Genomic DNA, 26,447 nt, shown 5'->3' with positions numbered 1-26,447 from the left:
TCCAAACCCTGAACCACTATGAGCACAATTTAACGCGCTATCACTACATCACACAGTCTTTTGCATTTGCTTGTTATTTAAAACGCTTTGCCAGTAGTCAACATTTGTGTTTAATTATCTATTCAAAGGATTATACACATTTTATTATTTTTTCCGATTTTGATTGATGATTATCAATAAACAAAAATATTTTAACAATTTTTAAGTCATGAGTGATATTTTGCTTTTTTACAATAATGCATTTTTTTTTTGTTTGAATCTAAATCAAAATTGTTTAGAATTATCATTATTTATAAATCATTTGCAATTAAAAAAAAACTTGTTTGCATTATGAATGGAGTAAATAACTTCAAAGAATATTGTTAAAACTGGTCTAGGCAATTTAGAGAATAAGGGACCAGTTTTTTACATTTTGGTTTGTATGATGTTAGTCTGTAAAAATTCTAAAGAATTTCTTAAAAAGATATGTTAAGTTTTATTTAAGTGAAAACAAAATTTCCAGGCTCACTGTGAGAATTTCTGTCAAGGAAAAACACTGCATTTTTTTCTTTGTATTTTTATAACAGATTGCTGCAAAGTTTTATACAAACTTTTCCAAATGTTTGCTTAAGCTTTTTCTGAAAGCTGTCAAATTAAACAATTATTGGACACAAATTAACATTGAATGGCCATAAACGAATAACAAGAGCAACGCATAACGGGTGCCAACGCTCGGCTGCGGATGCAGATTTGAATAAATGAAAGCTTGTCAGATTAAAAAAAATTTTTTTTTTAGAGGTCACAGGTGACCTGACCTTTGACCTAGTTAACCAAAAATGGGTGTGGCATGTAGAACTCATCAAAGTGCATCTACATATGAAGTTTCAAAGTTGTAGGTGGAAGCACTTTGATTTTAGAGCCAATGTTAAGGTTTTATCCTGGCGGACCACAAGCTGGCTATGACAATACCTCGAACAAACAGTCGAGCTAAAAATTCAGAAATGAAAAGTACGGGAAATTTTTAATTTTATGTTAAGACTGTGGGATATTGACGACCTTTTTTTTTTTTTTTTTTTAAGAGGCCACAGTGACCTTGACCTTTGACCTAGTTAGATAGATTCTTTATTTCCTCCATTCATGGAGAGCTTAACACATTTACAACAAGTATTTACATCATTAATGTATACAATAGATAATAATATGTGTATATTAATATATGTACATGCATATCAACAACAATAGAGACGATTTTATAATTAGACACTCACAAACTAACAAACTAGTCTCAGCAATAGGATTGCTAATTGATTATTCAGGCGATTGTCATCTGTAGTTGATTGCGTCATTTGAAACAACGTTACGATTTGTTCTAATGGTGTCTTTCGTATTAATTTAATAAAACACTGAAACCCCTTTTGGTAAATGACAGCATCCCAAAGTGATTCACGTAACAGTTCCCTTCTCGAACAAAAACACACTGAATGAAGTAGTTTGTTTTCCGTGTGTATCCCACACAATGAGCACACTGTTGGGTACGCTCTAGAGAGGAATCCTCCCAGTTGTGCAATCAGGGTGGCTATTAAGGGCGATAGCTTAGGCGAAATCCGGGATATTTTCCAGAGGGACGAGGGCTTATCTACGTGTAGAACATCATCAAGGTTCAATGTGGGACACACGTCCCGGATACTTTCCAACTGTCTGTGATGTTCCGGAGCGGATACCGATCGTTGGAGCATCTGTTTCCACGCTTGCTTAGACGGGAACAAACCTGATTGTAAATACCCGTCTAAACACGATTGCAGTTGGTATTTATACAGCAGTCTGTAGATTTCCGAAACGAAGCCTTAAGTTTGTTTGTCGTTACTCAGGTATCGTACAAGTCTGTTAATGAACACTTGTTTGGCAAGGTATTGGTTTGGTAAACGACATAATTGACCAAAAAACACTAGCTTTTTCCTGTCAATGATATTCTCAATCGAGTTTACATTAATTGATGCTAATGCAAAGTCCGTATTCGTTAAGGAATGAAATTGCTACATAGATTTAATACAAAACCGATGAGAGCGCTCAAGGCGTAACATATCGCTGGCTCCGATAACAGTCCACAGTTCACAGCCGTATAATGCTTTCGGAACAACCACGGATTGATAAATTGTTCTTAAGGTGATTGGGCTGAGTGATGATGGATGACCCAACAAGAGATGTGTTTGTCAGAAACACAATGCCCCCTACTGCGCCGCATTGAAATAACATTTCTATTTATCATTTGGCAGGTAAAGAAATCATCTCACTTTACAAGTTATTACTTCCCTTGAATTTGTCCAATCCAACCAGGCGAGGGGGGGGGGGGCTGGGGAGGGTCTCACAGTCAATTATGACCATGTGAGACACACTGACAACCAAGGCCTGTGGTTTAAAAGTGATCATAGCCAGAGTTGATCATGTTTCTATGGACATCAGTACACAGGTATGTAATGAACAAAGAAATTATAATTTAATTTATATCATTAAAAAAACACTTTGACAAATCAATCATTTGGGTTATAAATAATCAAAATAATAAATCTGTACAGTAACTGTGAAAAGAACTTCAATTCTTGGTAAGGAAATATATGAGATTTATAATTATATAAATTACTTCCCTTGAAAATAATTGTCTGTAACAAATCTCTTTTTTTAGTAGCAAATAATTAAAAGCCACTACCGTGACTGTAGATTCACCACTCAAAATGTGCAGCTCCATGAGATACACATGCATGCCAAATATATACAGTGGCTATGTTCAATATTGAATAATTTTCTCCCTTTTTAAAGCTTATTACTTCCCTTTAATCTGTATTCTTTACCGTAGACCGTAAAGGATGACCTTGACCTTTTACCACAATGTGTTTGTCAGAAACACAATGCCGCCTACTGCCCCGCTTTGATTTATTTAACAAAAATATATATATATATGTGGGCAGTTCAGATGTCCATTTAAAGCTTATTACTTCCCTTTACTTTCTTTTTTGCACCCTAGACCTTGAAAGATGATGTTCAACTTGAAATTTTACCACCCAAAATGTGCAGCTCCATGAGATACACATGCATGCCAAATATCAAGATGCTATCTTCAATATTTAAAAAGTCATGGCCAATCTTAAGGTTTTAGCATGATGCTTAAGTCGGACGCCGGACGGCGGACGACCAGCTGGCTATGACAAAAACAGCCTAACTAATAACACAAAAATAAACACTGATTTTGAGTAAAACCGTTTATTTTCAGAAACAATGTATGCACTCATATCACCAAAATTCTTAATTTTCTGATACTTAATGTTTAACAATGATGAACACTGATGCATTTTTGTACAAGTTTCCTTATATTAATCTAATTTAGTTTCAAACAAATTAAAAGGCAATTACAAACAAATAATACTTAAAAGAGTTCAAAGCAAACAAAATCTGCATTTAAAAGCTTGATACTTGGCAACAAACTTGATTACTTAACTAGATATTTGTATTATAACACTTCAGCATCAAGTTCTTGTTGCCATCATGTAGTATCTGATTGCTTATACAATACAGGCCAATGCAAACAAGCCAACACCACAGGTGTTCGGCGCGTGGTCAATTCACTGAAACACTATCAATATGTCATAAAACAACATTTTTCATCACTTTGACCAAAAACAAATTCTGATATAATATACAGTTTATCAGATTTTTTTGTCGAAGTGATGAAAAATGTTTTATGACACATGGATAGTGTTTCAGTGAACGGGCCATGCGCCCAACACCTGTGGCCAACATGAAGACCCAAATTAAAAAGCTCCTTTGGGTAAGACTTTGGAGATTCCTTGAATTCATAAAAATTATCTTTGGCTACATCAAATTTTGGTATTTTTACGTGAACATGTGTCAAACAATTAAATATTGCTAAACCGATTAATGTTTTTTTCTGTAAGCACAAAATATTAGATTTTTTTAAATAAAAATTTGATATATGAAATGTTTCCTTAAGTAAAGGTACAACTTAAGTAAAGCTTTCCATATAGATTTTTTTTAAACGGGCCGAGGCCTAATGTCCATTGAACTATTCAGATTACAGAAAATTGGTTAAGACAAAATGGTATTCTTTGAAGCAAAATGTAAAAAATATATATTTCTTCATTATGTTTTAAATAACATGTAAATCATCATGATCTTTAAAAAAAAAAAAAACAAAACAAAAAAATATGGACGGAATTTCACAAGGTACAACAAATTATATGACAACAACATACTATAAATGTAAACTCATTTAACACAAGTTGTACTGCATTTCAATTTAATTTGAATGAAATTCAGTTTTCTGTGCAAGATAATTTATGTTTGTGAACCTTACATATGGTAAGGGAGTGTAAAGGACTAGTAAGTTATACAAACAAGAGCACCACATAACGGGTGCCACGCTCGGCTACGGGTGCAGTTTTCAATAAATGAAAGCTTGTCAGATTATTTTTTTTAAAGGTCACAGTGACTTTGACCTTTGACCTAGTGACCCAAAAATGGGTGTGGCGTGTAGAACTCATCAAGGTGCATCTACATATAAAGTTTCAAAGTTGTATGTGGAAGCAATTTGATTTTAGAGCCAATGTTAAACAAAATGTTAAGGTTTTAGCACGACGCGGAAGTCGGACGACTACTGTCTATGACACCCAGCTAAAAATTAAGTAAATAAAGACATTGTGCAAAAATTAAACTTTAAAGTTTTTGTGCAAAATGAATTAGTAACAGCTCTAAATAAATATCAAGCATGTATGTTATATATTGATATAGAATATTTAAATGCAAATGAGAATCATCCAAAACAGAAGCAAACTAATACAAGTCAAAGGATATCAATCAAAACACACAGAAATAAAAACGTTCATGGATACGTGCTAAGATCTACAAATTTCCCTATTCTCAGTAAATTCCTAATCTCTTTAAGAATTCTAATTTTGATCTACTATACAATTTTTTTCCAATTAAAATTTAAAAGCATGCATCTTTACATGTCTATTATGAAGTTCAAAAAGGCAACATATTTTTAACTGATATAAATGACTTTCAATAGCGGGAAAAATATATATATAAGCATATGCATATACTAGATCCAGTATAGCCCTGCATTAATTAATAATACGATATTCCATTAACTTTGGAGAATATTCCATTAACTTTGGAGAATATTCCATTAACTTTGGAGAATATTCCATTAACTTTGGAGACAATTCAAGAATACTATTGCCAATATTCACCAACACATTCTTAGACTTGACTATAAAGAATCAATTTAGAACCAATGAAACATTCCTTTTGAGTTTAAATATACCTGTATACAAGCTATACTGGTGCTTTAGTCATTAACACATTGTTCCAAATGAAGAATAATATAATTTTAAGAATAAATTGACACGTTATATATAACTTATAACTAGCTTTAGCAAATGTATTCTTTAAGAAGATTCCTTTTTTTAAGATTGAAGGCTAGACTAGGCATGGATTGGTGAATATATACCGGGTATGTTGTGTACAGTAGATGGAGTTTATTTGGCAAGGCTTGAACGTACAAAATATGTCATTTAAAACATTAAACATTATAATGAAAAGACTTTCTTCACTTACAACTATGAAAAATCATTAAAAGTACAATATCACATCATATAATGTGTTTCTTAATATAGCAAAAAGGATGTATCTTGTTTAGGAGCAATTAAGATGAACATCAATAAGGAAATCACGCAGAGTACAGAAAAATTATATTTTTTTTGCTAACAAATATAAATCCAACATAAAACAAGTAAAGTTAAAATATAAAATTCTATGCAATATTATAAGAATAGCACTTAAATAAATAAATACTTCAACACAATAAGGCAATATACAAAGCGAAATTCAAAATATCACAGCTAAATCATGTACTGAGGATCCTTACATAAAATATTTCCCACCATATCCTGCTTTCAGTAGAAAATTATTACAAATAAATCTGTTTTTTTTATTGTTGCACAAATCAGGATTATTAACCATGTCATATTCATAGCTCTTTTTTCTTAAAAATGGTAACATGACATTGTTGTTTCTCAATTTTAAACAAAAAATTAGGAAATTAACACATTTTTCTTTCTTAAGAGACAATCATTAAGAAAATATTGACAGTTGATTTTAAATGCAAACAAATATGAAAACCTGGAATTCTAAAAAGAACTCCTTTAAGTTTTAGGCAAGGTTTTTGTTTTTTTAAGTTGCCAACACACAAATATACTTGTTAAGATTTTCTACTATTAATTCAAGCAAATTACAGACTTCAAAGCAGTTACTAAAAACCTATATTTCTTGATAAATGCAGTTGCAAATCTTTCAAAACTAACTAATTACTATGATTAAAATGTAATGCGCAAACAGTAAATAATAAGTTTGCATCTCACCATTAACTATTCTCCTCTTTTTACATGATTGAGAAATGATTTTAAAATTCTCCATTTTATAGTTTTTTACTCATTGATTACCGGTATACAATTTGGTCCCACTTTTTAGAGAATAAAATATCTCTGAATTATATTTCTAACTGTTCAGGATTTAAACTGAATGTACATGTAATATCCATTCAAAGTATTTATAATTATTCATGTATGCAGAACATACATGTTATGGGCACACATTAATTTTACTGAACTGCACACCAAGTTTATGAAAAACAAATTTCCATGGAAAACACATTTATTTTTAACAAACTTCAACCACCTCTTAAGTAAAGGGTCAGATCCTTAAGATTCTGTAGCTTTACTTATAATGTAAGAAAGTGAACCAGATACTGATAAATATTTATCTGTCTTATACAAACAAACTAGTCCTGTACATAAATATATGACTAAATGCCTTCAAATGCAACAGCTTTCAATTTTCTGACTGATGACTCACTCGTCATCAGCTTGAACCTTGCCTCACTGGATAACGCATGTTTTGCTTGATTTTTCATTTTGTAGAGTATTAACGACATCTATTTTCATAGATCTTCGTTTGTTTGCTGAAATGTATGTTAAATATTACTAGGGTGCAGGTTCACACGACTCTTTGGGGTTCACAAAGGGATTTTAATGGATGGAAACACACCAGTTAGTGCTGCTTTTTTTCGAATAACTTTTTAAAACAATTTTTATGAAGAATTTGCACTAGTGAATAAGACAATTTTTTATGCAACTTCTGGCAATGTAAAAAAACATCAGAATTACTTTATTTCATAAGCCTGGTTCTTCATATACACAGTTATGCTTCATGCAACGTAAAATGTTTGCATCGATTTCATATGTATTAAAAAATGCATTCTTAAATCTTAAGATATTGACAAAAACTGCAAGAAAAACTGTCTTGAATGCACTTAAGATTTTTCCAAACATATTTCAATAACTTGAAGTTCTTAATGGTGTGTTTTCATTTTGTCCAGCCGGTGTGTAAACCCCTGTGAACTCCATTGATCCTGCACGCTGTTATATCAACCATAAAATATTTAATCTTAGTGTGTTCTTGGGTGATATATTATTTAAATTTTATTTTATTTTTATTAGTTATTAGCTGAGACAGACAATAATTATCCTGAAATATTGCTCTGTATTAATTCTATTAACAAGTGTTTCTACTAAGGAAGTATATTTAATTGAATGTTATCTTATTGAAATCTTAGTTCTTATCCATCATGAAACAAATGGCTAAAACTTTTAACCAAGTCTTCCAGGGGCCATCACCATATTGCAGAGAACCAGGCACAATAGATAATAATATACTAAATACACATTCGTTGAATTGTTGGATTTAACCCTTTAACTCTCAGATACGCTTTTTGATGGTTCTGTAGTGCCTTCGAAAATCAAATTAAATGAAAGACTTTTCTTAATAGATTCCACTTTTAAAGGCTTCATGTTCAACTCTAAAATACTGTTGAGCAGCAAACAGCATAAAACCTGAACAGACTGCGAGTTACTCACAGGCTGTTCTGGTTTTATGCTGGTTGCAAAACCCATTTTCACTTAGCTTTTTATGGGGGAAAGGGGTAATCATGTAAGAACCTAACATTACCTTCCGTGTAGACACTCCTGTCAAACTGTCCAGCTGCCAGGGGGAGAGAGCTGAGAGAAAAACAAACATACAATACATTAATCATAATCCAGAATTAGTACATGTACCATAAGGGTAAGTCAGTTTAAATTATTTTAGCTTTATTGCATTGAAAGCCTCAGGCTTATAGAAACACTTTTGAGTGCATTTTCTGGGCTAATAACCAGTACTTGGTGTCTTTAAAGGAGATCTAGAGAACGCTACCAAAGTAGGGATCGAACCCGTGACCTCCGGATCGCGAGGTGGACTCCATATACATTACACCACAACGACCACAAGGATTAGTTGAAACACTCACAAGTCCACTTCCAGGAAAGAACCAGTACTTAGTGTCTTCTGGGAAAATCTTAAGATGGCTCCCAATTTGGGGATCAATCCCTGAACTTTCCGATCGCAATGCCTGCGCCAGATCCACCAAGCCATGGCAACCTTATTATTACATCAACCACAAGATTTCCTGTTTTACAGTCTGTATTTCAGTAATGTATATGCTAAATATTTCTATATCAGACACAATACTATCTTGTTTAACAGTTTGGGGTGCTGATCGAGCTACATACATAAGTGATATCTTAAATACTAAAGATTCATATAATTTCGTTGACATAAAATTTTGTGGATTCATAAAATATGGCATTATTTTTAATAATTCTTGATTTTTGAACTTTAACATTTGACATTGATTTTGTTGTAGAGAGGACAAACAAATATTCAAGAAAATTACTTTGCGACTAATACCATTGTTTGAGTATTTTACTATGGGAAGCGAAACTGTTGGATAAATCATTCTCATTGGTCAATATTTTCAGTCAAGGCTTTCTAAGGCTTCGAAATATTTAGTTTTTTGGGGGTTAGACACAAGAAGGTTACACACCAATCTCTGGCCGGCTGTACGGCAGCCTCAAAAATTGCAAACACAGGACGATGGTCTGAGATGAGGATGCTTCTGGCAGAGTCATAGTGAGTACAGGCTATGGAATTCTTCTTCTTGGCTCGGAACAAAACACGATCCTGTGAAACAGAAAACTTATAATTCTTTAACATACAAGGAATGACGTACAGTTCTGTAAAATAAACATGTATGTGAATGAGCAAGACAAAGTGACATATTTTTTCAACAAGAAGACGAATGACATGATTACCTACTGTTAAGTTTTTAATATACCACACTTATTTTCTGTGAAATTAAAAATGCATATTGTGTCTTAATCTTTCTGCAATTGCTTTGAGGTATACAAGTGACAAATGTCCAAGCTATTTTTTATAGAAACTTAAGCTTAATGTGTGTAATGTCTGAAACCAAATGTTCAATATGCTTATTTGGCTAACATTAATTTTGGCCTTGCGTAATACAAAGTAAAGTTTGAAACCAGCTATGAAAAACTGCATGATACACCTTTCAACTTACCGTATATGATGGAATTCTATTTTTATATGAAGTATCAAATGTGTTTTCTCCTATGTCATACTTGTACGTAGGCCGGAAATTGATCCTCCCTTCCTGGAACCCCTGAAAGACTTTACCTGAAACATTGCAAACTTTCACTTAAAAATTGCAAACCAAACAAATGTTGCCTTTGTTGCAATCCCTGTACACATTAGCTGAAAGATTGTGAACATGCCCTGAAACATTTCAAACCTAGAAATTGTTGCCATTTTTTTCAAACCGGTAACCTTAACTGAAACATTCCAAACATTCTCTTTACTATTGCAAACTTTCCATGAAACATTCCTAACTTTTACTGAAATATTGCAAACCTCTCCTGAAACAATGCAAACATTCCCATTAAACTTTATTAAACTTTACCAAAATTATTGCAAACTTAACCTAAAACATTGCTAACATTCCCTGAAACATTGCAAACTTTCCATAAAACATGGCAAACTTTCTGTGAAAAAATTGCAAACTTTCAATGAAACATTGCAATTTTCCCTAAAACATTGTAAATGTTTCCCTTGAAAATAATCCCTGAAACATAACAAACTTCCCCTGAAATATTGCGAACCTTCCCTGTAAAATTGTAACCCTTCCCTGTAAAATTGTAACCCTTCCCTGTAAAATTGTAACCCTTCCCTGTAAAATTGTAACCCTTCCCTGAAACATTTTAACCCTTCCCTGGCAAAGTTTTTCCTAAACAGTTGCAACACACTATTTTGATTACTTATATAGGTATCTATAGAAACATAGATACCTTCAACAATCAGTTTTGTAAGCTGGTCCCCTGCTACGAGATCCTCAAAGTTTTTGTGTTCCTGCTCTTCGATGTACTTAACAATGTCCTCCACGGCCTGCTTGCCCTTGTAGACCTCGATACGGAAGTTTAGGTCGCCCATCCAGAACACACAATCGTAACGAGTTGTCACATCTGTCATAGATTAGAAATCAGTAATTCGTAAATTTTTCGAAATTCAAAATAATATTATTTTCATGTGAAACAGTACAATTTAAACAAATAGCAATAGTTCATAATAATGTATAATTGATTTAAGTAATTATTTATTAAGATTTTTAAAAAGATTAAGGAAGTCACTTTTAGTTCCCATGATGTTAATTGGAGAAAAAGAGATGATACCAGTAGTTTTAACCTATTCATTTAAGCTCAAGTGCATCCAAAGACTTATTGAAACACACATTAGTCTGTTTCCTGGGTAAAACCAGTACTTAGCACCTTTCGAAACATCTAAAGAACGCTAAATCCTTTTAATTTGAGCTGTGAACAAGAGATGTGTTCGTCAGAAACACAATGCCCCCTATTGGGCCGCTTTGAAATTTAAAAAAAATTTTTTTTACCTTTGACCTTGAAGGATGACCTTGACCTTGAACTTCCACCACTCAAAATGTGCAGCTTCATGATAACGCCGCTTTGATTTTTCTTAATGACCTTTGACCTTGAAGAATGACCTTGACCTTGAAGGATGACCTTGACCTTGAACTTCCACCACTAAAAATGTGCAGCTTCATGAGAAAGCCGCTTTGATTTTTTTTTTTAAACCTTTGACCTTAAAGGATGACCTTGACCTTGAACTTCCACCACTCAAAATGTGCAGCTCCATGAGGTTCACATGCATGCCAAATATCAAGTTGCAGTCCGCACAGGCTAATCAGGGACGACACTTTCCGCTTAAACTTGATTTTCGGTAAGGAGGGACTTCCTTGAAACTCAAAATACCATTAAAGCAGAAAGTGTTGTCCCTGATTAGCCTGAGCGGACTGCACAGGCTAATCTGGGACGACACTTTACGCACATGAATTAAGCCCAGTTTTCTCAGAACAAGACACAAATACTACCTGAGGAGCTAGAGTTGGGAGACCCATTCTCAATGAAATACTACCTGAGGAGCTAGAGTTGGGAGACCCATTCTCAATGAAATACTACCTGAGGAGCTAGAGTTGAGAGACCCATTCTCAATGAAATACTACCTGAGGAGCTAGAGTTGGGAGACCCATTCTCAATGAAATACTACCTGAGGAGCTAGAGTTGGGAGACCCATTCTCAATGAAATACTACCTGAGGAGCTAGAGTTGGGAGACCCATTCTCAATGAAATACTACCTGAGGAGCTAGAGTTAGGAGACCCATTCACGTTTTGTCTCGGCAGATTCAGCTGCTTTGTGATCTTCATAAAATCATCCAGGCGCTCTTTCTTCTTTTCATCTCCAGCTAAAAATAAAAAAGAAAAACATACACTTAACCCTTAACCACTAAGAAATGCATTTTGACAAATTTGCAGTCCCTTAACCCTTTCCTAATAAGATACGTATTTTCACACATGTGTAGTCCCTTAAATAGGTACATTAAATTAAAGACCTTTATTACTGAATTCAAGTTTTTAAGGCTTCATCTCCAAACCTTAGATACTGATGAGCAGCAAACAGAATAAAACCTGAACAGACTGCGAGTTACTCGCAAGCTATTCTGGTTTTAGGCTGTTTGCACATAGCCATTTTCACTTTGCCACTGAGTTGGAAAGGGTTAAAAAAATCTTTGTAAATTTAAGACCTTCTTAAGAGATTCAAGTTTTAAAGGCTTCGTTTGTAATTCAAAGATACTGATGAGCAGCAAATATAAATTCGTAAAATCATGACTTTTATCCGTCATATACATGTACCTTCACTGGCGAAAAACACCTGATGTATAAACTAAGCTGTATTTCCATTATGTTTAAAACATCAAACACGCGCAGTATAGTGTTGTCATTTGGTTAATGTTCATGACGCCATTAAATTGTACAATTTTTTTATTTTTTTTACCATTTCTTGTATTAATTTGCAAAATCACTGAAAAGTCCATTTTTAGCTGATAAGAAATATTTTTTCAAACTGAAGCATGAAAAGTTATTAAAAGTTTTATAATAATTGTTACTCTTCACGTCTCTATTATGTTGATATAAGTCACAATTTTCCTGTCAACTTGTTCGCTTACAAGTTCAATAAGATGTTAGAAAACTAGTCTGCTCATGATGGAAACCAAATCATTTTCGTACTGGAATATTTTGATCACTCATATTTGGCAATAATAGCAAAATCAAAACATTAAATTGACCTTTTTTGTTGATTCAAAATAATTCCAACATAACTTGCTGCTGTATTTAAGTGTAAAATCCTTATTACACATGAAAAGCATGTGAATATTATGCTGCGTTTTCATCACTACATCCCCGTTGAAAGTATGGCCAGATATTTTGCTGAATAAAAACTTTGTTGAACAGAAAAATATGTTATGTTTAAAAAAGTTTCGTAGTGCATTGTAACAAACATTGCCATTTGAAATTTACATGTTTGCTCAATTTCCAACAAACTAAAAGCTGCTCACTGATTTCCCTCGCATGGAATCCCCTTGTAAATACTTACAGTTACTTACGGGCAAAGTGGCAGTTTACAAACAGAAAGGACGTTCCAAATAAATGAAACCCGATGGCCAGCGCTCCTTTGGTCTTCACCATGGTGACAGCGCGTGTCTGGACTATATCCTCCTCAGGAACTAAAATATACAACAGTAAGTATCTGCAATTTTTTTTCCTTCTTTATAAAGTACCCGTAAAAGGCACTTTTGGATTGAGGAAAAAATACAAACTTCCCAATTGCCCTCCGAAAAAAATCCTTAAATGTAGAAAAGTTGCTGAAGTTTAGTTTCAAAAGTATATTATCTGCAAGTGGACACATAAAAGGAGCACTAAAACGGAACATTTCATGCAAAAAGTAATGTACAAAAACATTAAAAAGGGTTTGTGCAAGTCAGTACCAAGCAATCAAACAGACCTATTAAATTTCCAATCTAAAGATTTCACAATAAACCTGTTTTCCAATTATAGGGAATTTATGCACTAATTTTTCTCACTGGGCATGGTACGGGTACTTTTACCAATGATCCAAAAACAAATTGATGAGTTTACACTGTAAAAAATTGGATTATGCAGTGTTTCAATAAAGTGCTTTGTTAAGTGGTCTGGTTTGAAGCTGAGTAATTCAATCTGGATGTTTTGTCTGAAGGTTAAAAGTGTCAACAACAAGGGATTTATTACTACACAAAGTTTTGGAGTACGACTAGTGCCCTTGGGAATAGGAAAATGCGTCATTTAAAATACAATTTGGTAATTTAGTTGTATTTTGCTTTTTGCTTGCAAATACTATAAAGTTGAAAATACAAGTGTTTCTCGCATTATATTTGCTACGGTTTAGATCATAGAGCTAGACAGAGGGATAAATTGAAAGTTACGATTTCTAAAAAACAAGAGCACCGCCTTGCGGGTGCAGACCGCTCATCTATTTTCTTTTTAAAGGTGAAGGGACTCTCATTTTCAATCACAAAGGAGGGAGGAGTGGAGTGAAGAGGGGTGTATAGTGTGGGGTTGTGGACATTTATTACATTATCTTCCAAAAAAGCGAAAAAAAAAAAATAAAATCGGGGGGGGGGGGGGGGGGGGGGGGGGGGGGGGGTTGGGTGCGATGGTTGGACGGTATTTCAAACATAACCGTTTAAAAAAAAAAATTGGGGGGGGGGGTATAGTGTGAGGGTGTGGTGATAATTTGTGAGATGATCTTAAAAAAAAAACAAAAAAAAAACAAAAAAAAAAAAAATTGAGGGGGGGTGGGGTGGGGGGTGGGGTGGGGGTATAGTGTGAGGGTGTGGTGGTCATTTGTGAGATGATCTTAAAAAAAAAAAAAAAAAAAAAAAAAAAAAAAATTAGGGGGGGGGGAGGGGGGAGGGCACGGGGGAGGGGGGGAGGGCACGGGGGATGGTTTGGGTGAAGTCTATTGTGGTATGTCAGGTAAGAGTAGTTTCATCAAAGTATCAATCAAATCTAATCATAAATAAAGAAGTTATGGCAATTTTAGCAAAATTTAATAATTTGACCTTGAGAGTCAAGGTCATTCAAAGGTCAAAGTAAAATTCAAGTTGCCAGGTACAGTAACCTCATGATAGCATGTAAGTATTTGAAGTTTGAAAGCAATAGCCTTGATACTTCGAGTGGATCGAAACACAAAATTTAACCATATATTAAAAGTTACTAAGTCAAAAAAGGGCCATAATTCCGTAACAATGACAACCAGAGTTATGCAACTTGTCCTTTTACTGTACCCTTATGATAGTTTGTGAGTGTTCCAAGTATGAAAGCAATATCTATGATACTTTAGGGGTAAAGTGGACCAAAACATAAATCTTAACCAAATTTTCAATTTTCTAAGTATAAAGGGCCCATAATTCCGTCCAAATGCCAGTCAGAGTTACATAACTTTGCCTGCACCGTCCCCTTATGATAGTTCATAAATCTTGCAAGTATGAAAGCAATAGCTTTGATACTGTAGGAATAAAGTGGACCTAAACACAAAACTTAATCAAATTTTCAATTTTCTAAGTATAAAAAGGGCACATAATTCTGTCAAAATGCCAGTCAGAGTTACATTACTTTGCCTGCACAGTCCCCTTATGATAGTTAGTAAGTGTTGCAAGTATGAAAGCAATAGCTTTGATGCTTAAGGAATAAAATGGACCTAAACACAAAACTTAACCAAAATTGTCAATTTTCTAAGTATAAAAAGGGCACATAATTCTGTCAAAATGCATGCCAGAGTTATCTAACTTTGCCTGCCCAGTCCCCTCATGATAGTAAGTAAGTGTACCAAGTTTGAATGCAATAGCATTGATACTTACTGAGAAAAGTGGAACTAAACGCAAAACTTAACCAAAATTTTCAATTTTTTAAGTATAAAAAGGGCACATAATTCTGTCAAAATGCACGCCAGAGTTATCTAACTTTGCCTGCCCAGTCCCCTCATGATAGTAAGTAAGTGTACCAAGTTTGAATGCAATAGCATTGATACTTACTGAGAAAAGTGGAACTAAACGCAAAACTTAACCAAAATTTTCAATTTTTTAAGTATAAAAAGGGCACATAATTCTGTCAAAATGCACGCCAGAGTTATCTAACTTTGCCTGCCCAGTCCCCTCATGATAGTAAGTAAGTGTACCAAGTTTGAATGCAATAGCATTGATACTTTCTGAGAAAAGTGGACCTAAACGCAAAACTTAACCGGACGCCGACGCCAACGCCAACGCCAACGCCGACGCCGACGCCGACGCCGACGCCAAGGTGATGACAATAGCTCATAATTTTTTTTCAAAAAATAGATGAGCTAAAAATGTGTTTTTTAAACTATCCATTGCAAATTTTTGACAATCATTTGGGACAATTTTATACTTATTGAGATGAGACTGAATTTAGGCCCAAGATTTTACTAAAAAATAACCACTGGTCTATATAAGACTAATGTTACCTGTACAGAACCAGATCAGATCTCTTCTTATGTACACAGCCAGATGCAGGGCCCCATGAGAGACCGAGTGGAACAGAACGTGAGACGGACCTATAGTCTCCTGCAGAGTGATCTCCCATTCTTTCCTAAAAACAAAACTTTCTTGGAATTATCATGGGAGAGAAAAGAAAATAATAATTACTTTAGCTTATTCTGGGAAAACTGGACTTATTGCATGTGGGCAAGCATGGGAAAACTGGACTTATTGCATGTAGGCAAGCATGGGAAAACTGGGCTTTATTGCATGTGGGCTAGCATTTTCCCAGATTAGTACATTCTCCACAGGCTGAACCTGGACAACACTTACCACAGGCTGAACCTGGACAACACTTATCACAGGCTGAACCTGGACAACACTTACCACAGGCTAACCTGGACAACACTTACCACAGGCTGAACCTGGACAACACTTACATCAGGCTGAACCTGGACAACACTTACCACAGGCTGAACCTGGACAACACTTACCATAGGCTGAACCTGGACAACACTTACCACAGGCTGAACCTGGACAACACTTACCACAGGCTGAACCTGGACAACACTTACCACAGGCTGAACCTGGACAACACTTACCACAGGCTGAACCTGGACAACACTTACCACAGGCTGAACCTGGACAACACTTACCACAGGCTGAACCTGGACAACACTTACCACAGGCTGAACCTGGACAACACTTACCATAGGCTGAACCTGGACAACACTTACCATAGGCTGAACCTGGACAACACTTACCACAGGCTGAACCTGGACAACACTTACCATAGGCTGAACCTGGACAACACTTACCACAGGCTGAACCTGGACAACACTTACCACAGGCTGAACCTGGACAACACTTACCACAGGCTGAACCTGGACAACACTTACCACAGGCCGAACCTGGACAACACTTACCACAGGCTGAACCTGGACAACACTTACCACCTTAACTTGATATTCCCTAGGAAGAGACTCCTGTACACTTTGCATGCTGGGAAATTTGTCGTCTGCTAAAATGTTGTCTGCTAAATTTCTTAAATTAGCATTTTCTTCCATTTTTTTCAAAGAATACTATCCGAATAGCAATCAGTTTGGATCCTGATGAGACGCCACGTTCTGTGGCGTCTCATCTGGATCCAAACTGTTTGCAAAGGCCTTCAAAATTCGGTTCCCGCACTGAAAGGGTTAAACCAAATACACCCTAAAAGCAGAACGTGAAATCCCTGATCACCCAGTGCAAAGTTCACAGGCATATCTGGGATGACACTTAATGCACATGCATTAAGCCCAGTTTTCCTTGAAGAAAGCTCATTTAAGCTTTAATGTAAAAATTGAACACAAAAGTTGTATTAATTGTGTTGGTTTTAATTTTTTTTTTTTTTGTAAAAATACTTCTATTAAATCCTCATCCTACGTTCCAACAGTATATACATTAATTTAGTCAAACAATTTCAGTGTACAAATCTAAATCATCACTTTACAAGTAAACAATCATAGTTCCTTACTTGTTCATGGCATTTTCCTGCGTCCCAATGGCATATATGTCCTGAACAAACTCACTGGCTTCCGGCAATAAGAAGTCATCCAACTGTGCCTTGCACTCCTGTCAGAAGGAAACACTGTGATATTTACACTTTTATCGTTTCTTTGAGCTTGATTCAATACAAAGCCTTAAGTTGAAATTACACTCTGTAGAGTCCATTGGCTGAGAAGAACACATAACAGTATTTGGGTGTGTCAGAATAGATCTATAGAACACACAAAATGATTTATGGGCTTGTATTATAAGGGTTTGAATTGAATGTATGATTTAATTGTTGAAAGAGAATTTGATTTCAGTGAACAAAATAAGATTTAAAATTTTTCACTGCAGGCAAACTATGAGACATGAGAGGACCAAAAGCCCTCAAGAACTCGCCTAAGAACAAAATGAGTTTATTAATCTCAGCAAGTGGTGCTCACAAGGCTTAATAATAATTTAACAAGGTTTAATGATACTTTGTTATTAGTATCATAGTTAATGAAACACCAAGTATGGGTGTGGCAGCCCAAGATCTATAATTGCTTCATATTATCTAGATTACATACTCATAAACTTTGATATTAATTAGAATGTTATTATTTAATTAATAGTGAGTCATTACAAAATATTGATTTTGAACCTCATACTACCTTCAGGGTTAGAGTTAGGGTTACGTATTATAATTCATAAACAAGTATATCCCTTACAAAATTTATATATATTAAGTCACTTTTTCATTTGAGTGATATTATTTACAATAAAACTTGCAGCCTCGCTCTGTGAAAAGGGGGTTTAATGCATGTGCATAAAGTGTCATTCCAGATTAGCCTGTGCAGTCCGCACAGCCTAATCAGGGACAACACTTTCTGCTCTAATATTTTTTGTTTTAAGAAAATCTCTTCTAAGCAAAAATCTAATTTATGCGAAAAGTGTCTTCCTTGATTAGCCTGTGTTGACTGCACAGGCTATAGTGTTTTTCCCAGGAGGGCAAAGGGGCATGGCGCATAACTTTCAAAAAGGGCATTTTAGCGCGCAGTTTAGGCAAAAAAGGGCAAAAACGTTCCCGGAATACCTGAATTACGGGGAAACATGTAATTGCATCAGAAGCAGTTGTGGAAAAAATAACATATAAACAAGCACATTTATTGGTTATAGATGTTTTTAACTTACTATGATTTATATTAATATATTTACCTTGCAATGTACATTTAAGTTCCATGCTGTTTCAATAAACTGTACAGCACGACAAACATAATAAAGCAATATATCCATATGAATCTCATTACCGTAATTGCTCTATGTTTTCGGACACTTAAAAATAATTTTTTAAAAATCGTGTCCGAAAACTTAGATACGAAAAATATTAACAAAATACAGGTGTCCGAAAACTAAGAGTCGAAAATGGAAGTGTCCGAAAATAGCGTCAATTGTATCAACGACTACCGGTAATAGCACGCGCTTGTAAAATACCATGCCGTAAAGTATAAATTACAGTTATATATGTTTGCACTGCATTTTAAATAATTGTAAATGCTTAATTTATTTGACAGAAAGTTACTTCAAGGTTATACTTTGACCAACGAGTTCAAAAATGAGCATGTGATGTACCGAAACACGCTTGTATGAACCTGTAATTAACGCAATAAAAAAGCAAACTATGATTTCTTTGTTTGTTCATTTCCGATAGTTGTGTAACACATTCCATTGTTCGTAAAACTTGTAATAGGGTGCATCACAATTTGAAACAGTTAGTATTTGTCACAGTTATTTTACTGAGAAGGGGTAGTACCATTGCGGTGGATAATTGAACTGTTAATTGGCACTACCCCTGGTAATTGTCATAACGCTTATGCTATCGGGCGAAACCATTGTTTAATACCGGTTTACAAGGTCATTTACCCAATAACGCAAATGTAACGGTCCATTGCCCTCAAGCATGCACCCGCAATCTTTTATGATGTTAATCTGGTTGTAAAACCCCATCATTGAAGTGTCATTAGATATCGGAAACAGGTTCGAAATTTGGTAAAATAGCGCTGTAAAATATACTGTCCGAAAACCTAGAGACATAAATAACGGACAAAAACTCGTGTGTCCGAAAATAAAGAGTCACGAAAAATAATTATTTTTGCCGAGTCACAATTTAATTCTGTATAGTCCCCCATGTTGATAAAATGTCAAATGATTTAAGCGACAGGTGCGCATAGCAACGTTAAATCGTATTCGCATTTTGTTAAATTAGTATACGTCTCAGTAATTATTTTAATAATTAGATCTAATTATCTTAAAGACAAAAACAATAAAGAATAAATTTGTTTGTGATTTTAAATGTAATTATGCGTAAAAATATATATTTTGATATAACTGAATAATGCATGCAATGCACAATTGCCACGAGAATAACATCGAGTTTTCATCAAAAGTCTCCGAAGTAATGATTTTATCGTGGAGGAGTACACATTGCCGACCGAAAAGTGCGCTTGGTATAACATAGCCTCCGGCATTATCGATTGATACTGACACAGGTTATTCACGCATGACTAATTCACAGCTTTGGAGCAGTCAGTTTGACTACCTATAAATCGGGCACTGTAATAGATTAAATCTACTCGATTAATGTAGTCGATTTGACGTTGACGTCTCTCGAGTAAATCAAGCACAGTCGGAGCATCACAGACAATCAAGGAAGCTGATTTTGCGGACCAAGTTAGATCAGAAGGCAATATAAAGATGTTATCGATAAGGGCGCGTGGCGAAATTTGCCTTTGAAAAGAAGGGCACGTGGCGAAATTTGCCTTTGAAAAGGGCAGAGTGGCGATCCCGGAGGGTGGCGTGGCTTTTCGCCACGCTAAAATGGCCTGGGAAAAACACTAGGCTAATCTGGGACAACACTTTAAGCAAATGCATTAAGCCCCCTTTTCACAGAGCAAGGCTCATATGTATTGTCACATGGTTACACTTCACTACACTTCACACCTACGGCCTATTGGATCTAAGTAGCTTCTATGGAGCAGCTTGTGGGGCAACAATATAAAACAACTGACAAAAGAAGGGGCACCCAAAGACAAAAGGAGTTAGAACTCTAGCCTGGGACTCTACATCAAGTAAGGGATGTTGCTGCTGCCACTGTCGCCCCTTTTCAAGACCAGGCTGGTGATGATTCTCAGAGACTCAGAGGATCAGAGGAAAGAGCTCAGAATCCACGAATATTTCATACAATATTTCAAACAAGAGCTGTCAGAGGACAGCCCGCTCGACTATTCGAGTGCTTGACAGTATAACGTAAGCCATCATGGGGAAATTGTTTATATTCAATAATTTATGAGACAATCTTTCAAAAAATGATGTTAAAAAAAAATGAGGGGGGGGGGGGGGATTGGGGGGGGTAGGGGAGGGGTAGGGGGGGGTATAATGTGGGGTGTGGTAATTTATTAGATGCTGTTTAAAAAAAAAATTGGGGGGATGGGGGGGAGGGATTCTGGGTAGAGGCGTGGGGTATTGTTTGGGTGGAATCCATTGTGGTATTCAGGTAAGTGTTGCTTTGACAAAGTAATAATAAAATGTGATAATAAATAAAGAAGTTATGGCAATTTAAGCAAAATGTTCATTTACCTAAGTGTAAAAGGGGCCATAATTATGTCAAAATGCTTGATACAGTGGTCTGCTCTTGTTTATAGGTTGGGGTCATGTTGGTAAACAAGTATGCAACATATAAAAGCAGTATGTCAAAGGATATAGGAAATATTTGGGGTAGTACGCAAACTTTAACATAGATTTATCAATAATATGCATATTCTAAGTATAAAGGGGCAATAATTAAGACTAAATGCTTGATAGAGTTGTCTGCTCTTGTTTATAGGTTGGGGTGATGTTGGTAAAAAAGTATGCAAAATATGAAAGCAATATGTCAAGGGACAATGAAAATAAATGGGGTAGTACGAAAACTTTAACATTTGCTGCATATTCTAAGTGGAAAAGGGACCATAATTATGACAAAATGCTTGATAGAGTTGTCTGCTCTTGTTTATAGGTTGGGGTCATGTTGGTAAACAAGTATGCAAAATATGAAAGCAATATGTCAAGGGATAAAGAAAATATTTGGGGTAGTACGAAAACTTTTACATTTGCACGCTTACGCTAACGCAGACGCTAACGCCGGGGTGAGTAAGATAGCTCCACTATATATATTTCATATATAATAGTCGAGCTAAAAATATAGTTAACAAATAAACAAGAAATGTGTTTGTCAGAAACACTATGTCTCCTAATGCGCCACTTTGATTTTTTTTTTACCTTTAACCTTGAAGGATGACCTTGACCTTTCACCACTCAAAATGTGCAGCTCCATGAGATGCACATGCATGCAAAACATCAAGTTGCTATCTTATATATTGCAAAAGTTATGACCAAGGTTAATATTTTGGGACAGACACACTGACAGACAGGCCAAAAATAATATACCCCCGATTATTCGATCCGGGGGCATAACACTCAGAGTTCCTCATAGCAAGAGCCAAAATTTAATGCTAGATGTGGTCTGGTAAAATAAATTTAACGCGATACATAATGCTCATATTTATTTTATGTGTCACAATATATTACATGTGAATTTCTAGCTACGATATCCAAACATTTACAAGCGAACACAAGATTGGCTTTGGCAAGCTTTGGAAGTACGATGTAGTTCTCATGTTTTCAAGTATTTATGACTAACTTGAAGTATGAAGACCTTATTCAAGAAAACCATGAAGCAGGTAGGCCTAAAACAGGCTAGGGGAGATAGAAGCCAAGGGTTTCCCAGCCACATCCAGGTGGAAGATGCTAAAGGAATCTGGATTGAATGGCTCAGTTAGGAAACTGGCAGTTCATAATAACATGAAGGGGGGGTTAAAGGAGCTCAAGCTGGCTGTGATTATAGCTGGGTGACTTGAGCTGTAAGGGTGCCATTAATAAATAGAGTACCTGCCAATATTGCTGTTAAATTTCTCTGAGAGGTCGCTGTGGTGTAATGGATATGATGTCAGCGTAGCGACCAGTATGTCATGTGTTCGATCCCCACTGTGGAAGTGTTCTTTAGATCTCCCCAAAAGACAACAAGTACTGATTCTAGGCCCAGGAAACGGACTCCCGAGCGTTTATATATGTCGTGGCTTTTGATGCAATCAAGCTAAAATAAATAGGTTTAAACTAATTTACTCTGAGCATATAGTGGGTTTATTTTAATTATATTATGTTAGCTTGATTGCATCAAAAGCTTAGGGCTTATTGAAACACTCACGAGTCCGTTTCCTGGGTAGAACTAGTACTAGTTGTCTTTGGAGGAGATCTGAAGAACACTTCCACAGTTGGGATCAAACCTGTGACCCCCTGGTCACAAGGCAGACACCATATCCACTAGGACCATGGTGACCCCCTGGTCACAAGGCAGACACCATATCCACTAGGACCATGGTGACCCCCTGGTCACAAGGCAGACACCATATCCACTAGGACCATGGTGACCCCCTGGTCACAAGGCAGACACCATATCCACTAGGACCATGGTGACCCCCTGGTCACAAGGCAGACACCATATCCACTAGGACCATGGTGACCCCCTGGTCACAAGGCAGACACCATATCCACTAGGACCATGGTGACCCCCTGGTCACAAGGCAGACACCATATCCACTAGGACCATGGTGACCCCTGGTCACAAGGCAGACACCATATCCACTAGGACCATGGTGACCCCCTGGTCACAAGGCAGACACCATATCCACTAGGACCATGGTGACCCCCTGGTCACAAGGCAGACACCATATCCACTAGGACCATGGTGACCCCCTGGTCACAAGGCAGACACCATATCCACTAGGACCATGGTGACCCCCTGGTCACAAGGCAGACACCATATCCACTAGGACCATGGTGACCCCCTGGTCACAAGGCAGACACCATATCCACTAGGACCATGGTGACCCCCTGGTCACAAGGCAGACACCATATCCACTAGGACCATGGTGACCCCCTGGTCACAAGGCAGACACCATATCCACTAGGACCATGGTGACCCCCTGGTCACAAGGCAGACACCATATCCACTAGGACCATGGTGACCCCCTGGTCACAAAGCAGACACCATATCCACAAGGGCCATGGCAACCTCTTAGGTTAAAAGCAAGACAAGCTGTGAAATGTGGCACCCAGCTGGTGACATTAGTGGGCTGCAGGTCTTGAGTGTTTTTAACCCTTTATCACTTAGATAAGTATTTTCACGCATTTGTAGTCCCTTAGAAAGTTACATTTAATTTAAGACCTTTCTTACCAGACTCAAGTTTTTGAGAATTCATCTCAAAACCATAGATACTGATGAGCAGCAAACAGCATAAAACCTGAACAGACTGCTAATTACTCGTAGGCTGTTCTGGTTTCATGCTGTTTGCACATAGCCAATTTTACTTTGCTTCTGAGTGGGAAAGGGTTAATGAATAAAAATTGAGTATGTCCCTTTGAGGAAACAGATTTATTGAATGGACATCACAACAAAAGCTAAAATGGTAAAGTGCGACATTGACCTCAATTAAAATCAACATCTTGATGGGCAAATCATTTTAGCCCAATTTGATCAGAATTTTTCATTATGGTAGATAGGGAGCGACCAGAAAAAATGTTGCACAAAAACGGATCACTAGTGAATCGGTATCTATAATTTTGTATCTAGACAACCAGAACCAACATAACTAGCAATGATAATCAAGTGTTGTAATTATAAAACCTAGACAGTAAAATATTAACAAATGTTACTAGCAATCATCAACAAAAGTTATTTCACTCTGGTGATGTCACTATAAAACTTAGACAGCATAAGATTAACAAACGTTACTTGCAATCCTACACAAGTGTTATTTCCAGGGGATTTTCCAGCCATTTTGGGAAACAGAGTCTGGTCAAACTGGGATTTTTTAATTGATAAAAGTGGCAAATTTTGGAATTTTTAATCAACAAAAAGGACCAATTTGGGATTTTTTTATTAACAAATATTGACACAACAGGTCTTTTCCTAGCAATTTTAGATGAAAATCATATAAATTAAGGTTAAATATTTTGAAGGTTGTTAAACCAAGAGCAGCACCCACTATCACAACGCTCTGCTGTGTCTGCAGTTTTGAATAAATGAAAGCTTGTCAGAAAGAAAGCACCTTGATTGTAGAGCCTTTGATGAAGTTTTATATAAGAGGTCACAGTGACCTTGACCTTTGACCTAGTGACCCAAAAACGGGTGTGGCGTGTAGAACTGATGAAGTTGCATCTACACATGAAGTTTCAAAGTTGTAGGTGGAAGCACTTTGATTTTAGAGCCTATTTTAAAGTTTTATATTAAAGGTCACAGTGACCTTGACCTTTGACCTAGTGACCCAAAAATGGTTGTGGCGTGTAGGACCCATCAAGGTGCATGTACATATGAAGTATCAAAGTTGTGTAGGTGGAAGCACTTTGATTTTAGAGCCTATGTTAAAGTTTTATATTAAAGGTCACAGTGACCTTGACCTTTGACCTAGTGACCAAAAAATGGGTTTGGCATGTAGAACTCATCAAGGTGCAACTACATATGAAGTTTCAAAGTTGTGTAGGTGGAAGCACTTTGATTTTAGAGCCAATTTTAAGGTTTTAGCACGGCAGACAGCTGACGACTAGCTGGCTATGACAATACCTTGAGTTTTCTCCGAAAATATCCAAGCTAAAAAAAAAATGAAATATAGAGTCTACTGATCAAAAGTCATAAGACACTTCTTTCTAAAAAAATAATTTTAAATTTGGATTTTTTTTTAAATTTCGGTTTGGGATCGGGTTTGTTTGCTTTGGGATCAGGTCCATTTTACAGCCTTTTTTACATAGCGGAAAACCCGGATTTCACTCTAAAGATGTAAATAAACGAACATTAATTATGTGGCATCAACCAATACTTTTCAGTTGCTAGCATGGGAATAAATAAAACAATTAAGGCATACACATATTAGCTACATGTGAACATGTATTAGATCACCTAAATAAGGGTAAAACTATTGTACATGTACTGGCAAACAAACAAATTAGGCATTATGAGTTCACATATTGCAAATCAATCAAATTATACAGGGTTAAATTAACTAAGATCTTACTCACTCACCTCTGTCATCTAGTAATATACATAAAATCATCATGCAAAATAAAGAATACAACAATATGAGGCTGTTTCCAAGGATTTTTTCAAGCACATATGTATAGACCAGCAGCCATTAGGTGTGTGGTAAGAGCTTGGAAGTTGTTATTTTCCAATGTTGTTGTATCTCTTTTTAGCTTGTTAACCCTTCACCCATTATAGATGAACTTCGATGTGTTTCTTGTTCGTTAGAAAATCTCATTAAATTTATAATCTTCTTTACTAGAATCAAGTTTTGAAGGCTTCCTTTCCAAGTTCTTAAGATACTGATCAGCAGCAAACAGCACAAAACCTGAGTAGACTGCAAGTCACTTGCAGGCTGTTCTGGTTTTATGCTGGTTGCAAAAGCCATTTTTACTTTGCTTCTGATTTGTAAAGGGTTATAGAACTCAATCAGTGCTATCATAATTACTTAAATAAATCAGGGATTTTAATGGATTTTTCAAGGGAAAACAAGATGTGTTTGTGAAACACTATGTCCCCTATTTATTTGAGCTTTGACCTTGAAGAATAACCTTGACTTTTCACCACTCAAAATGTGCAGCTCCATGAGATACACATGCATAACAAATATCAAGTTGCTATCTTCAATATTGCAAATGTTATGGCCAATGTTTAAGTTTGGCACAAACAAACAAACCAACAGACAGGCCAAAAACAATATGTCCCACAGGATATACTGGGGGTCATAAAAACATGGTGCTTGAAATGTTAAGGTTTAAATTAAAATTTGTCAATATAATGAAGTCCACAGTTATTTTGTTTCTGCATATTTATTTCGTGCTATATGAAAATGTTATTTTGCATAAACTTAAGTGAAATACTATGAAAAAATATAATGTTTAT

The 26,447-nt window shown here is 35.9% G+C and overlaps 2 protein-coding genes across 6 annotated transcripts in view; both read right to left on the bottom strand.

Moving 5' to 3' along the window:
* The window catches only part of LOC127839058 (uncharacterized), a 311,917-nt gene that overhangs the window by 57,527 nt on the left and 227,943 nt on the right, over nucleotides 1–26,447 (bottom strand). The gene's annotated exons all lie outside the window — the stretch shown is intronic.
* The window catches only part of LOC127839049 (phosphatidylinositol polyphosphate 5-phosphatase type IV-like), a 52,766-nt gene continuing 32,799 nt past the window's right edge, over nucleotides 6,481–26,447 (bottom strand). For all 4 annotated transcript variants that reach the window (XM_052367209.1, XM_052367206.1, XM_052367208.1 and 1 more), the window contains 9 exons: nucleotides 17,403–17,500; nucleotides 15,874–15,998; nucleotides 12,959–13,078; nucleotides 11,651–11,758; nucleotides 10,290–10,463; nucleotides 9,506–9,621; nucleotides 8,972–9,108; nucleotides 8,059–8,108; nucleotides 6,481–7,012 (listed from right to left, as the gene is read on the bottom strand). In XM_052367209.1, the coding sequence (XP_052223169.1) occupies nucleotides 6,930–7,012; nucleotides 8,059–8,108; nucleotides 8,972–9,108; nucleotides 9,506–9,621; nucleotides 10,290–10,463; nucleotides 11,651–11,758; nucleotides 12,959–13,078; nucleotides 15,874–15,998; nucleotides 17,403–17,500 (1,011 nt within the window). In that variant the 3' untranslated portion in view covers nucleotides 6,481–6,929. The remainder of the gene's footprint in view (nucleotides 7,013–8,058; nucleotides 8,109–8,971; nucleotides 9,109–9,505; nucleotides 9,622–10,289; nucleotides 10,464–11,650; nucleotides 11,759–12,958; nucleotides 13,079–15,873; nucleotides 15,999–17,402; nucleotides 17,501–26,447) is intronic.

This window comes from Dreissena polymorpha, chromosome 7, assembly GCF_020536995.1.
Source record: "Dreissena polymorpha isolate Duluth1 chromosome 7, UMN_Dpol_1.0, whole genome shotgun sequence".
NCBI lineage: Eukaryota > Metazoa > Mollusca > Bivalvia > Myida > Dreissenidae > Dreissena > Dreissena polymorpha.
Note: the sequence above shows the minus strand (reverse complement) of the source record. Positions and strands in the feature narration are given on the sequence as shown.